This window comes from Tachyglossus aculeatus, chromosome 25 (genome assembly GCF_015852505.1).
Source record: "Tachyglossus aculeatus isolate mTacAcu1 chromosome 25, mTacAcu1.pri, whole genome shotgun sequence".
NCBI lineage: Eukaryota > Metazoa > Chordata > Mammalia > Monotremata > Tachyglossidae > Tachyglossus > Tachyglossus aculeatus.
The window spans coordinates 5,042,676-5,058,328 of NC_052090.1; the positions used below are offsets into that span (position 1 = coordinate 5,042,676).

General features: G+C 45.9%; 1 protein-coding gene across 2 annotated transcripts in view; it reads left to right on the plus strand.

The window, feature by feature from the left end:
- The window catches only part of RBBP8 (RB binding protein 8, endonuclease), a 116,599-nt gene extending 108,239 nt beyond the window's left edge, over positions 1-8,360 (plus strand). For both annotated transcript variants that reach the window (XM_038766511.1, XM_038766510.1), the window contains exons 16-19: positions 488-557; positions 2,686-2,782; positions 7,014-7,155; positions 7,906-8,360. In XM_038766511.1, the coding sequence (XP_038622439.1) occupies positions 488-557; positions 2,686-2,782; positions 7,014-7,155; positions 7,906-8,003 (407 nt within the window). In that variant the 3' untranslated portion in view covers positions 8,004-8,360. The remainder of the gene's footprint in view (positions 1-487; positions 558-2,685; positions 2,783-7,013; positions 7,156-7,905) is intronic.
- Positions 8,361-15,653: the final 7,293 nt, after the last annotated feature.

Sequence of the window (15,653 nt, forward strand, 5' to 3'; positions counted from 1 at the left end):
AACCCAATTTGCTTTTATCCCCCACAGTGCCTGCCACAGAGGAAGCGCTTCATAAATACCTCGGTTGTTATTTTTACCATCCCTTCCCGCCTTCAAGGAGTTTGCGATCTAGCAAGGGAGACAGAGAGTAAAATAAAGTCTAGGTCGGGGAAGGAAGCAAGTATAAAGATAGGTACAGAAGTGCTGAAGGCGTGAGGAGGTGAATGTCAAGTGCTTAGCGGAGGCGGGAACCAAACGCAAAGGTGATGCAGGAGATCAAGTAGGGAAATGAGAGATTAATCAAGATTTCCTGGTAGAGATGAGATTTTAACAGAGCCCTGAAGATGTGGAGAGTTTGGGAGAGTTACCAACAGCAGCAAACACATTTCCCTCCCTCAAGTTTACCATCGAATGGATAGCGATAACAGATAATTTTCCGCTCATTTCCACCCTACAAAGGTCAGCACCTTCTGGACTAATGATTTTTCTTTACGTGCTTACTTTACAGATCACAGCGACAAACAGGATAAAGCCAAACAGAAAGTGTTCGTGGAACCGTATTTTAAAAGCGATGAAAGGTAACCCGTCTTAATCGGTCCGTGGGTAACATCAAGAGATTCTTGTAGGAGAAGCAGGACTGTCTTGGAAGGACAAAGGATGGAAAAAGAAACCTGAGCCGATAAATCACTGAAGGGAAGGCAGAGCGATGAAGACGATCCTGGTAATTTGTTGGCTGCCTGACAGAGCAGGAAGATCGAGCAGAATGAGAGGAAGCGGGGAAACAGTGCAAGAAGGGCATTTGTTGCTTTTGACTGAACAGACCTTCCTCTCTCGCTTGGTTTTAGGAAGTTGCCAAATTACTTGGTTGTACTTGAGGGAGGTTTTCAGCGAAAGTATAACAGCGGTGTGGATTTCTGCCATTCCAACCCTCATGGGTGTTTTCTGGAGTTTCCCTCTGTAGCATGTTATTCATCTGATGGTACATCTGAATGCCTTCCTCCTGATGTTTCATTCCTAACCACAAATTATTTCATCCCGTATTTACTCATATCATTCTCAGTGTAAGCAAAGTCATGGCTTTTCAACCAGTCTGTGCTTTCATTAGTGCTTTTGAGCTAATTCTGTTGTATTGTACTCTCCCAAGCGCTTAATACAGCGTTCTGCATAGAGCGTTCAATCAATCTGACTGATTGATTGAGCAGAAAAACTGTTTATCTGATCAGGCTTTGCTATAAAGAAAGGCCAACTCTTAAAAATATTTTCAATTCCACTTTCCTTCAGCTTTGTTGCCGACAGGTTGTTAGATTGGTGTCTTTCTGTGGAACAACGCTGTAAGCTTTACAGTTTAATCGCTTTCAGTAACCTGGTCGTCCAAAAATAATAATTAGTATTCCCTTAACGTGGAAGTTCTTGGGGGCCTGAGATCATGCCTTTTTGTTTTCTTGTACAAACCTGAGGCCAAGTGTTAAATAATAATCACGAATACCTCGTTATTTTACACTTATAGATGTATCATGAAAATTTATTAGAAATAGTTTTGAAAAATAACACAATATAATGACCAAAATATGTTTTCACTTCTCCCCAAAGATGGCCCACTTCATTCTTTAAAATTGGGTCCGTTTTAATCGTCCTGAATTCTAAAAGGAGACGGGCCAATTGTTCTCCATGAAAATCCACCCAAACTTGAACTTCTAATGGTCTTGTGTGGATAATGGCTATGCTGAGAGTCATTTGAACCAGTGCTATCCTCGACCTTACCTGATGCAGTTGCTTGATTTTTTTTGAGGGATTAACATTTTTGGATGTTGAATTTGAGTATTTGGCTGTTCTTGGTAGCTCAAAGTGATGGTGGGGAAATGCATGTACCAGAAGACTCTTTTAGGAACAAAGCATTTGCTTCAGAGAGATAAATTGCCTCACAGTGGAGCAAGCAATATGGTAGAGCTTCCAATAAACTCCATTTTATTCAGGAACTCCCTTCCTTTAAAATGTGGCACCATTTCCCCTCTTGGGTTCTAATCCTGGCTCTGCCGCTTGTCTGCTGTGTGACCTTGGGGAAGTCATTCAACTTTTCTGGGCCTCAGTTCCCTCATCTGTAAAATGGGGATTGAGTCTATGAGCCCCCAGGGACTGTGTCCAATCTGATTTGCTTGTATCTACCCCAGCGTTCAGTACAGCACCTGGCACATAGTAAGCACTTAATACTATTTTTTAGTATGCCAGCTCCACCACTTGTCTGCTGTGTGGCCTTGGGAGAGTCACTCAACCTGTCTGTGCCTCAGTTACCTCTTCTGTAAGGTGGGGATTAAGACTGTGGGACAGAGACTGTGTCCAACCTGATTATCTGCATCTATCCCAGTGCTTAGGACAATGCCTGGCACATAGTAAGGGCTTAACAAATACCTTTTTAAAAAAAAACCCACCCTTTGCTACAACTGTGGCAGAAATTTCTGTTCTCCTCACTGGACCCCGCGTCCGGGAGGTTAAGCCAAATATCCACCTCATCCCGGAGTCCACCTTAACAGCCAGGTGTTGGGATTCTTTAGAATGGCTGCAGCAGTTATATAAACTATTCAGGATCACCCGGTTCCTTGGGCCCCCTGAGGTGATGATGCCCCTTGCCCCATGGAGATGACATCCCTACGTAAAGCCAGAGCTCTTTGGAGTCGAGGCGTTTCCAATCTTTTCCTCATCTTTCTTCAGGAAGACCACGGTTCAGAATTTCCCTCACATTGAGGTGGTTCGGAAGAAAGAAGAGAGGAGGAAGCTGCTTGGACATACGTGTAAGGAATGCAAAATTGTAAGTACTGTGTCGTTTCCTGTCAGTTCCTATTTTTAAGGCTTCTTGAATATGGGCCTCGATTTTTTTTTCCAACTTTCAGCACTGAGCAGATCTGTATTTGCGTTTGAAAGCTTTTCACTCAGGCCAGGAATAATTATGGTATTTTTGAAGTTCTTACTGTATGCCAGGCACTGTACTAAGCACTGGGGTAGATACAGTCCCCATCCCACATAGGGCTCAGAGGGGGCAGGGGGTTGATGAGCACAATTTGGCATTCACTTAGGCCGTGCGTTTCACCGAGTTTTAGGGTTTATTCATGGTCCCCACTCACGCTGTCACTCTGGGGGAGAGTTGATTAAATCGGCTTGGATATAGACTTCAGCAGAGAACAGCAACTCAGGGAATTCCGTCTTGTCACAATATACAGTAGCTCCTTTAATTTTTTTTATGGTATTCAGCACTTACTATGTGCCATGCACCGTATTAAGCGCTGGAGTAGATACAAGCTAATCAGGTCGGACGTAATCCATGTCCTACCTGGGCTCACAGTCTTAATCCCCTTGTTACAGATGTGGTAACTGAGGCCCAGAGAAGTTAAGTAACTTGCCCAGAGTCCCACAGCAGACAGATGGCAAAGCCACGCTTAGAGCCCAGGTCCCTTCTGGTCCCAGGTCTGTGTTCTATCCAACAATAATAATAATAATAATAATAATAATAATAATAATGGCATTTATTAAGCGCTTACTATGTGCAAAGCACTGTTCTAAGCGCTGGCGTAGATAAAGGGTAATCAAGTTGTCCCACGTGGGGCTCACAGACTTATTCCCCATTTTCCAGATGAGGTAACTGAGGCTCAGAGAAGTGAAGTGACTTGCCCAAAGGCACACAGCTGACAAGTGGCGGAGCTGGGATTTGAACCCACGACTTCTGACTCCAAAGCCCAGGCTCTTTCCACTGAGCCACGCTGCTTCTGTAATGCCTTCCTTGGTGTCTATAGATGCCTTTTTTCTAGGTCCATTATTAATGAAATCAGTCTCAGTCAGAAAAAATGGGCTGCCTTCCGGCTGCTCTTCCAAGCTCCCTGTTGCCCGATATATCCTGCCCCTATCCTGGGGTTATTGCATGCCCTTTTGATGGCGAAGTGCCGCTTGTAGGAAAGCCGATCGCTCTCCGGTTTTGGCGAGCACACTGTCCTGAGAAACACAATTAAAGCTTTTCACATTTACTGGTAAAGTAAGGTTTCAGAGTGGCTACCACTCCAGTAATAATTATAATTACGGCACTCATCAAGCGCTCGGTACGTGCCAAGCACCGGGAGGTGTAGCGTGGGGAACACGGAGACAGCAGCTCGCTCCAAGCCAGACACCTTTAATCCCACCCATTCCCAGAAGGGCTCAACTCGTGGCCGCCGTCTCCACGCCGTCTCTAGTCCCTCCTCCAACGGTCTGGTGCTCTCGTGGAGTGAGTGCTTAATGAATACCATCATAATTGCTACCTGAGAAGCGTATTGCCTTGAATTCTGGCAGGGTTTGGCGGGGGACGGTATACTCAGCACTCTTAAAAACCAGTTTACTGGCTGCCTCTACTGGGAAGGCAGCAACCAGCGTCAGAGTTTGGGATTTGATTCTCCTTCCCGTTTGCTCTTCAGTATGCCTTGGTTCCGTGTTCATCGGGTTGTGGTGCTAGAATGTGTTTCAACCAATCGTATTTACTGAGCGCTTACTAAGTGTGCAGGACACTGTACTGAGTGTTTCAGAGTAGACACCACCACAGTATAACAAATGCATTCCCTGCCCGTGAGGACCTGGGAGAACTCTGGACAAGTGGATTCTTACCTCCTTCCCTTCCCCACAGCACCTGTATATATGTATATATGTTTGTACATATTTATTACTCTATTTATTTTACTTGTACACATCTATTCTATTTTATTTTGTTAGTATGTTTGGTTTTGTTCTCTGTCTCCCCCTTTTAGACTGTGAGCCCGCTGTTGGGTAGGGACTGTCTCTAGATGTTGCCAATTTGTACTTCCCAAGCGCTTAGTACAGTGCTCTGCACATAGTAAGTGCTCAATAAATACGATTGATGATGATGATGATTGGTAAAAAAAACATTTTTCAGGAGTCACTTGGCCTTCACCCCTCCCAGTAGTAATTATGGTACTTGTTAAGCCCTTATTTTGTGCCAAGCTCTGTTCTAAGCGCTGGGGTAGATACGAGTTAATCAGGTTGGACACAGTACCTGTCCCACATGGGGCTCACACTCCTAATCCCCATTTTACAGATGAGGGAACTGAGGCACAGAGAAGTGAAGTGACTTGCCCAGGGGCACACAGCAGGCGTGGCAGAACCGGGATTAGAACCCAGGTCCTTCTGACTCCCAGCCCCGTGCTCTATCCACTAAGCCAAAGTCGGTAATGCCCAAGGGATCCATTTCTCACTTTCTCTTCTCAAGATCCAGGGTTTGTTAGACACCTTTAAATGGCACCTTTAAATGGAGCTGGGATTTGAACCCACAACCTCTGACTCCAAAGCCCGGGCTCTTTCCACTGAGCCATGCTGCTTCTCTAATGCCTTCCTTAGTGTCTATAGATGCCTTTTTTCTAGGTCCATTATTAACGAAATCAGTCTCAGTCAGAAAAAATTGTTCTTCTTGTTTTGCTAGGAAATATATCTTGAGACAGCAGAGGAGGAAGGAGAACTCCCTGAATTGAACACCATTTTAAATACAATTTAAATCGGAGTCTGGAAGCTCCTAATCTAGTTCCAAAATCTCTCAAGGCTCGAGGATTTTCTTTAAGCACAACATAGAGCAGGCCTGTTTCTCGAGCCAAATGCTCTGTAATCATTTTAATCTCTTGTCCGCACGTGCTCTTGACCACCGCTTCCTTTGACCCTGAGTCCGGATTCATTCTGAGCCGTGATCATAGACTTGCGGGAGTGAGGGCTGGAGAAATCAGACATGGTTTCTGGCTCAGAAAAGAGTGACGGGTGAAATGTCGCACCCCAGACAGACCTTAAAAATATCCCAAGGCTGAGCAGATGGAGAAGAAACAGCAGGAACCATTCGAGGGTTTTTATTTAAGATGGTAAAAATTGCGAAGTTTCCAAAATGTGTGTTTCAGTAATTTTTTTAATAACATGGTATTTAAGAACTTACCATGTGCCAGGCACTGTAGATAAAAGATAATCGGGTTGGATGCAGTCACTGTCCCACATAGGGCTCACAGTGTTAATCCCCATTTTACAGATGAGGTAACTGAGGCTCTCTTTCTTTAACTGTGTTCCAAGAAGAGGGTTTGCAACTCCTGTAGCTTTTTATGCTTTTCAACAGCATTAATATAGGCTTGGACATGATTAATCCAAGCTTGGAGGACTTAAACTTTACAGTGCCCAGCCCTCAGTACAGTGCCTGGCACATAGTAAGCACTTAAAAAATACCATTATTACTCTTATTATTAATCTGTTGGTAGGCAGATTGTCAGTATTTATTCTATAGACTGAGAAACTGTTGCTTAAATATATGCTCCCTAATTTAAGAAAATCATTTGCCATATTGTTGCACTCCCCACTGCTTTAGTTTTTCTCTCCTACCCTTATCACCGCTGTCTCTTCCTTGTTTAAAAACCCTTTCTATTCTCAAAACACTGAAATGTATCATATAAGAATCACGTTTCAATATATGTCCCAAGTAGGCAAATATAAAACGTGAATTATGCCAAGCTATTGAAATATTTTTTCTCATATAATTTGCTTTAGGATGACGTCGCTTTTTATTGCAAAAATTCAGGGTTTTGGCAGGATGGGGGGTGTGTTTGTGTGCATGTGTGCATTTTGATTTGTTTTTGTTTTTTTATAATTGAGAGTAGTTGAAACTGGTTGGGAGTCTGTGGCCCCATTAATTCCAGGAGGGTGGATAGTTCCTCGCTCTTGCTGCAGATACCACAAGTAAGTCACATTTGTGACTCTAAGGATGATTTGAGTGGCAAAGTTACAGGAGATCCAAACAGGTAAACCTAGATTTTATTTTGGGTAAGCTTACCAATTTGAACAAGGCCTTGAAACAGACCCCCAAAACTGACTCTGTGCTCTTAAATTTGCCTTTAACACAAATTTGAGCACCTCAGGGCATGGAACTGTACCTCGAAGATCATAATCAACTGGCCCAAGATTCAGTTTTCTTAACTGAGCAGTTGTAATGCTGTATGCCCCACTCCAGCAAAGCACTAATGCTCTTTAATTATCATCAGTATTATGCAGATATTCCAGAAGAAGAGAGAGAGAAGAAACTCGCTTCCTGTTCCCGGCATCGGTTCCGCTACATTCCCCCCAACACACCAGAAAACTTCTGGGAAGTTGGTTTTCCTTCCACTCAGACTTGTGTGGACAGAGGTGAGGGCCCATCTGGGAATTTATACGGTGTCATTTTATACGGACGTATTACTGTTATCGTTATTATTTTCATTATTGAGTCAAGTGTTTACTATGTGTCGATCATTGCCGAAGTTTGCCACCATTGCTCTAGAACCACGATAAGTACCGCAAGTACCGGAATAATTAAATGGAAGGGAGAGCTTTCATCTGAATACCAGCCTCACAGAGAGTGTCCACTAAATGTCTGCTGGGGTGATGCAAAGAATAAGCAATTGACAATTAACAGTTGACTGTAAGCTCCTTGTGGGCAGGGAATATGTTTGCCAACTCTGTTATAGCGTTCTCCCCTGAGCGTTTGGTACAGTGCACTACACAGTAAGTGCTCAATTCATTCATTCGTTCATTCAATCGTATTTACTGAGCGCTTACTGTGTGCAGAGCACTGTACTAATCGCTTGGGAAGTCCAAGTTGGCAACATCTAGAGACGGTCCCTACCCAACAGTGGGCTCACAGTCTAGAAGGGGGAGACAGAGAACAAAACAAAACATATTAACAAAATAAAATAAGTAGAATAAACATGTACAAATAAAATAAATAGAGTAATAAATACGTACAAACATATATACATATATACAGGTGCTGTGGGGAGGGGAAGGAGGTAAGGCGGGGGGGGATGGATAAAAACCATTGATTGATTAGCTAACGAGAGCTTCTCCCAAGTGGAATTGTGGGCTTTGCAACCTGATGTTTTTCTTGCTCCTTTTCAGGCTACATTAAGGAAGATCTCGCTCCGTGTCCACGACCAAAAAGACGCCAGCCTTACAATGCAATATTTTCTCCAAAAGGCAAGGAGCAGAAGACATAGATGTTGGGAAAATCACCAGAGGGTTCAAAACCGCCTTCTTCGCTCCAGTTATTTATGGTTAATATAAAGTTGGCATAGTAATATAGCGATTTTTGTTCCTTCCAAAATCCGCCGTTACCCGACTTGTAAATTATTACCCTCTGGCTCATCTGATGGGATAGCACGTGGATCGGGAAACACTGCTATTTAAAGATGTGGGTTCATTTCTCCTGTGGCTGGTTTTTTATTTTGATTTTTGCACCCTTTGAAACAGGGTGCTTCCATTTTGCACTGGATAACTTAAAAGGGGTTTATAGCTTTACCCTTTGTTTTTGTAATGATTGTGATACCGATAGCTAATTATAATTAAAAAACCATTTTGAGGAATATCCTTTGTGGATTGAATGAATGAAATGAACCCAATTTCAGGTGGGTTGTCCCCGAGGTTTTTTCCCCTGGGTTCAGCAGAGATCCTCCCTGCCTCTACCCTAGTCATTCAGTCTCTTGGAGTCCTGTAATGTTGGTCTTTCTGCTAGTTAGGGCCCTATCAATTCATCGATCGGATGTATTTATTGAGCTCTGACTGTGTGCAGAGCAGTGGACTAAGCGCTTGGGAGAGGACAGCGCAACAATATAGGAGATACATTCCCTTCCCACCATGGGCTCTCCGCAGAGTTAACTGCAGCTGGAGCCTTTACATCTGGACTGTTCAGTGGTGTAGTTCGGTGCGTGTGTAAAGTCTTCCATGGCAACACCCTGGCAACATGGGGAAGCAGGGTTGCCTAGTGGTAATCCCAACTAGATTACTGCATCAGCCTCCTCTCTGATCTCCCATCCTCCTGTCTCTCCCCACTTCACTCTGCTGCCCGGATCATCTTTGTGCAGAAATGCTCTGGGCATGTCACTCCCCTCCTCAAAAGTCTCCAGTGGCTGCCTGGCAACCTACGAATCAAGCAAAAACTCCTCACTCTTCAAGGCTCTCCATCACCTCACCCCCTCCTTCTCCAGCCCAGCCCACACCCTCCGCTCCTCCGCCGCTAAACTCCTCACCGGGCCTCATTCTTGCCTGTCCCGTTGTCAACCCCCGGCCCACGTCCTTCCCCTGGCCCGGAATGCCCTCCCTCCACCCATCTGCCAAGCTAGCTCTCTTCCTCCCTTCAAAGCCCTACTGAGAGCTCACCTCCTCCAGGAGGCCTTCAATCAATCAATCAATCAATTGTATTTATTGAGCGCTTACTGTGTGCAGAGCACTGTACTAAGCGCTTGGGAAGTACAAGTTGGCAACATATAGAGACAGTCCCTACCCAACAGTGGGCTCACAGTCTAAAAGGGGCTCACAGTCTCAGCGCAGACTGAGCCCCCTTTTTCCTCTCCTCCTCCCCATCCTTCCCCCAGCCCTACCTCCTTCCCCTCCCCACGGCACTTGTATATATTTGTAAAGATTTATTACTCTATTCATTTTACTTGTACATATTTACTATTCCATTTATTTTGTTAATGATGTGCATATAGCTATAATTCTATTTGTTCTGACGATTTTGACACCTGTCTACATGTTTTGTTTTGTTGTCTGTCTCCCCCTTCTAGACTTTGAGCCTGTTGTTGGGTAGGGACTGTCTCTATATATTGCCAACTTGGACTTCCCAAGCGCCTAGTACAGTGCTCTGCACACAGTAAGCGCTCAATAAATATGATTGAATGAATGAATGAATGAAAGAGCATGGGGCTGGGAGTCGGAAGCAATTGTCTGCTGTGAGACCTTGGGCAAATCGCTTCACTTCTCTGGGCCTCCGTTACTCATCTGTAAAATGGGGATTAAGACTGGGAGCCCCATGTGGGACAGGGACTGTGTCCAACCCAACTCCCTTATATCTGCTCCCTTATATATTTATCTAATCTGATGGTATTTATCATCTATTCTGATGGTATTGACACCTGTCTACTTGTTTTGATTTGTTGTCAGTCTCCCCCTTCTAGACTGTGAGCCCATTGTTGGGTAGGGACTGTCTCTATCTCTTGCCGAATTGTACTTTCCAAGTGCTTAGTAGAGTTCTCTGCACACAGTAAGCACTCAATAATAATAATAATGGCATTTATTAAGTGCTTACTATGTGTAAAGCACTGTTCTAATCAATCAATCAATCAATTGTATTTATTGAGCGCTTACTGTGTGCAGAGCACTGTACTAAGCACTTGGGAAGTACAAGCTGGCAACATATAGAGACGGTCCCTACCCAACAGTGGGCTCACAGTCTAGAAGGGGGAGACAGAGAACAAAACCAAACATATTAACAAAATAAAATAAATAGAATAGATGTGTACAAGTAAAATAAATAGAGTAATAAATATGTACAAATATATATACATATATATAGGTGCTGTGGGGAAGGGAAGGAGGTAAGGCGGGGGGGAGGGGGAGTGCTGGGGAGGTTACAAGGTGGTCAGGATGTCCCACAGGGGGCTTACAGTCTTAATCCCCATTTTACAGATGAGGAAACTGAGGCACAGAGAAATGAAGTGACTTGCCCAAAGTCACACAGCTGACAATTGGCAGAGTCGGGATTCAAACCCATGACCTCTGACTCCCAAGCCCGTGCCCTTTCCACTGAGCCACACTGCTTCTCTTCAATACAATTGAACAAATGAATTAAGCGCTTAGTAAAATGCTCTGCACACAGTCAGCGCTCAATAAATACGATTGAATGAATGACTGGCATTAGACATTTTTTTACAGGCAGCTTCAGGAAGCCACGCTGCCCGTTTTCAAGTCCCTCCTTCCCCAGCTGCAAAGCTGTCATGGAACTGCGTGTTGGGAGAGATGATCCAGCAGATCGCAGGCTCCTCCCCATCTCTCTCCCCTCCTCCTTCTCTTCCTCCTCCTCCTCCTCCTCCTCCTCCCTTCCTCCTCCCTTCCTCCTCTGCTTTCTCCACAGCCTTGCTTCCTTGTCCTTATGGGACTGCTAAGAATCAGAGTCAAAAGCAGAGTGGGAGTGTAACCATCCAAAGCTCGGAGGCCCCACAGATAATAACTGTGGTATTTGTGAAGCAGTTACTACATGCAAACACTGAGGTAAGTACAAGACAATCAGCTCAGACATGATCCCTATCCACATGGGATTCTCAGTTTAAATCAGTCAGTTGTATTTATTGAGCACTTACTGTGTGCAGAGCATTGTACTGAGCACTTGAGAGAGTACAATATAACAGAGGCATTCCCTGCCCTCAACGAGCTTGCAGTCTGAAGGGACAGAGAAAGGGGATTTAATCCCCGTTTTGCAGAAGGAAACAGAGGAACAGAGAAGGCTTGTGAGGAGTAGGCCAGACTACTCTTAAACTCTCCCAGTGCAAAGTATTGTGCTTGGCACCCAGAAGGCACTTTTTTTTTAATGATATTTGCTCAACTCTATGCATCAGGCACTGTACTAAGCCCTGGGGTAGATACAAGATAATCAGGTTAGACACTGTCCGTGTCCTACATGGGGCTAACGGTATTAATCCCCATTTTGCAGGTGCGGTAACCGAGGCACTTAGAAGTGGCTGGCCTAAGGTAACACAGCAGACAAATGGCGGAGTCAGGATTAGAACCCAGGTCCTGTGACTCAGATCCCCGTTCTATGCCTCCTACTCAATGTTGATTTGTTTCTATTTGTTGATTTGACTGCTAGGCCTAGAATCCAGCTCTCCTTAGTCCCACGCTCCTGCTCTTGGCATTAGGGCAAACTGATTAGCCAAACCAACCCGAACGGGGTGGGAAGCAGGGGAGAGAAAGAGAAAGAAAGGCAGAGATGGAGAGAGAGATGGGGGTGGGAAGCAGCGTGGCTCAGTGGAAAGAGCCCGGGCTTTGGAGTCAGAGGTCAGGGGTTCAAATCCCGGCTCCGCCAATTGTCAGCTGTGTGACTTTGGGCAAGTCACTTCACTTCTCTGTGCCTCAGTTCCCTCATCTGTAAAAAAATGGGGACTAAGACTGTGAGCCCCCCGTGGGACAACCAGATCACCTTGTAACCTCCCCACCGCTTAGAACAGTGCTTTGCACATAGTAAGCGCTTAATAAATGCCATCATTATTATTATTAGGGAGTGGGAGGGAAGATAGAGAGATGGGGTGGGAGGGGAGAGAGAAAGAGATGGGGTGGGAGAGAGAGATGGGGTGGGAGAGAGATGGGGGTGAGAAGGGAGAAAGATGGGGTGGGAGGGGAGAGAGATGGGGGTGGGAGGGAAGAGAGATGGGGGTCGGGAGGGGAGAGAAATCAATTAATCGTATTTATTGAGTGCTTACTGTGTGCAGAGCACTGTACTAAGCGCTTGGGAAGTACAAGTTGGCAACATATAGAGACAGTCCCTACCCAACAGTGGGCTCACAGTCTAAAAGGGGAGATGGGGTGGGAGAGATGGGGGTGAGAAGGGAGAAAGATGGGTGGGAGGGGAGAGAGATGGGGTGGGGGGGAGAGAGAGAGAGAGAGAGATGGAGGTAAGGGGGGGGAGAGAGAAAGAGACAGAGGCAGAATGGGAGGAGGAAAAGGGGGTAGTTGTTGTTGCTAGTCAGAATGAAGAAGCCTTCTGTACAGTCAGTAAGACCTCTGGGAGTTTTGCATTCTGCTTCCTGCTCCCTGGGACTGCTAAATGTCCCCATGAGAAAGTGGCGGGGGCTGGGGGCTGGGGGGAGGTCCCTGTTTACCAGCTGCATCGCCACTGGAGAAGCTACTCATTCATTCATTCATTCATTCATTCAATCGTATTGACTGAGCGCTTACTGTGTGCAGAGCACTGGACTGAGTTCTTGGGAAGTACAGATCGGCAGCATAGAGAGACGGTCCCTACCCAACAGTGGGCTCACAGTCTAGAAAGTCTCACAGTCTGCTGTGTGATCTTGGGCGAGTCCCTTAACTTCCCTGTGCCTCAGTTCCCTCATCTGCAAAATGAGGATTCAATTCCTGCTCTCCCTCCTAATGATAATAATAATGATGGTATTTGTTAAACGCCTACTATGTGCCAAGCACTTAGACTTTGAGCCTCAGGAGGAACCTGGTTACCTTGTATCTACCCCAGAACTTAATATGGTGTATGATGCACATTAAGTGCTTACCAAATACCACAATAATAATAATAGTAATGGCATTTATTAAGTGCTCACTATGTGCAAAGCACTGTTCTAAGCGCTGGAGCACTGCAATTATTATTATTATGGGCAGCTGGTTAGGTCTGGGATGGCTGCTTTGGTCAGGGGTGTCTTGGCTGGTCAGGTCAGAGGTGGCTGGTCAGATCAGGGGCAGCAGGTCTGCTCAGGGGTGGCCGACCCAGCCACCCGATCCGCTCCTTGACTTTGCCTCGCTGTAGACGGAACCACCATCCTTCCCCTCTCACAAGCCCGTGACCTCGGCGTTATCCTTGACTCCTCTCTCTCATTCAACCCACATATTCAATCCGTCCCCAAATCCTGCCCATTCCGCCTTCACAACTTCGCTAAAATCCGCCCTTTCGTCTCCATCCCAACTGCTACCGTGTTAATCGCTCCTCCTATCCCACCTACATTACTGCATCAGCCTCCTTGCTGACCTCTAAACCTTCTGCTTCTCCCCATTCCAGTCCCTATTTCACTCTGTTACCTGGCTCATCTTTCTACAGAAACGTTCAGCACATGTAACCCCACCTACCTCTCCTTCCACTCCCTTTTCTGTCATCCTTGCACTTGGATTTCCACCCTTTATTCACCCCTCCCTCAGCCCCCTGGCACTAATGTGCTGAGAAGCAGTGTGGTCTAGTAGAAAGAGCTGGGATTCAGAGGACCTAGGTTCTAGCTCGGCCTCTTTTTTGCTGCGTGACCCTGGACAAGTCACCTGACCTCTCTGTGCCTCAGTTTCCTCATAGGTAAAATGGGGATTAATAATTATGGTGTTTGTTCAGCGCTTACTGTGTGCCAAGCTCCGTTCTAAGTGCTGGGGTAGGTACAAGGTAAGCAGGTTGTCCTGCGTGGGGCTCACAGTCTTAATCCCCATTTTACGGATGAGGTAAAAGGGGCACAGAGAAGCTAAGTGACTTGGCCAAAGTCACACAGCTGACAATAATAATAATAATAATAATAATGATAATAATGACGGCATTTATTAAGCACTTACTATGTGCAGAGCACTGTTCTAAGCGCTGGGGAAGTTACAAGGTGATCAGGTTGTCCCACATGGGGCTCACAGTCTTAATCCCCATTTTCCAGATGAGGTAACTGAGGCCCAGAGAAGTGAAGCGACTTGCCCAAAGTCACACAGCTGACAAGTGGCAGAGCCGGGATTAGAACCCACGACATCTGATTCCCAAGCCCGTGCTCTTTCCACTAAGCCTCGCTGCTTCTCGTAAGACTCTGAGGCCCATGTGGGATAGGGACTGTGTCTGACCCAATTAGCCCAGCGCTTAGTACAGTGCCTGGCGCAGAATGAGCACTTAACAAATACCACAACTATTATTATGTCAATATCTGTAATTTATTTATAGGAATGTCTGCATTCCTGCATGTTGTGTTCAGGAAGCGTGTCTACCACCTCTGCCCGGGGCGGGCTGGTCAGCCGCTCCGATCGGGCCCGAAGAAGTCATGGACAGCTAGCACGGGAAAAGATGAGGAAGTAGCACAGTCATATCACCGTACACGCAGAGCACTATACTAAGCGCTTTGGAGAGTACAATCTAGTAGAGTGCTTGGCACACAATGAGCGCTTAATACCTGCCATAAAAAAGCGGGAGAGAATGCTCCTGGCAGAATTTAAAATGATCATCTGCTTCGTCATCATCAATCGTATTTATTGAGCGCTTACTTCATGAGGCTGTGGGAATATTCCGTTCCCTGTCCAAGGGCAGTGACTTTCCAGGAAATCAGGCCCGTCTCCCGATATTCCTTCCCGCGCACTCGCACCTCCCACTAGCGTGTTACAGCACGTCCCGGCTGACAGAAAAGTGAGGTGAGTTTTCAATAAAGGCGTAGTTGGCTGACTCTCTTCTAGACCCTGAGCCCGCTGTTGGGTAGGGACCGTCTCTACATGTTGCCAACTTGGACTTCCCAAGCGCTTAGTACAGTGCCCTGCGCACAGTAAGCGCTCCATAAATACGATTGAATGAATGACTCTCCCACCCCAACCCCAGCTCATTACGGGAGGGAACGTGTCTGCTAATTCTGTTGTATTGTACCCTCCCAAGCACTTAGTACAGCGCTCTGATATAGTAAGCGCTCAGTAAATTCCACTGATTGATTTTCCACAGCTTCAGTACTGTGTCCCCCTGAGGAGGCTGATTCAGCTATTTAATGCCTGGGATAAGACAAGTATTCAATTCAATTGCATTTATTGAGTGCTTACTGTGTGCAAAGCACTCTACTAAGCGCTTGGGAGAGTGCAATACAGCAGTAAACAGACATAAAGAAGCAGCGTGGCTCAGTGGAAAGAGCCCGGGCTTTGGAGTCAGGGGTCAGGGGTTCGAATCCCGGCTCTGCCAATTGTCAGCTGTGTGACTTTGGGCAAGTCACTTCACTTCTCTGGGCCTCAGTTCCCTCATCTGTAAAGTGGGGATTAAGACTGTGAGCCCCCCGTGGGACAACCTGATCTCCTTGTAACTTTCCCAGCACTTAGAACGGTGCTTTGCACATAGTAAGAGCTAAATAAATGCCATTAAAAAAAATACTCCCTGCCCACAAGGA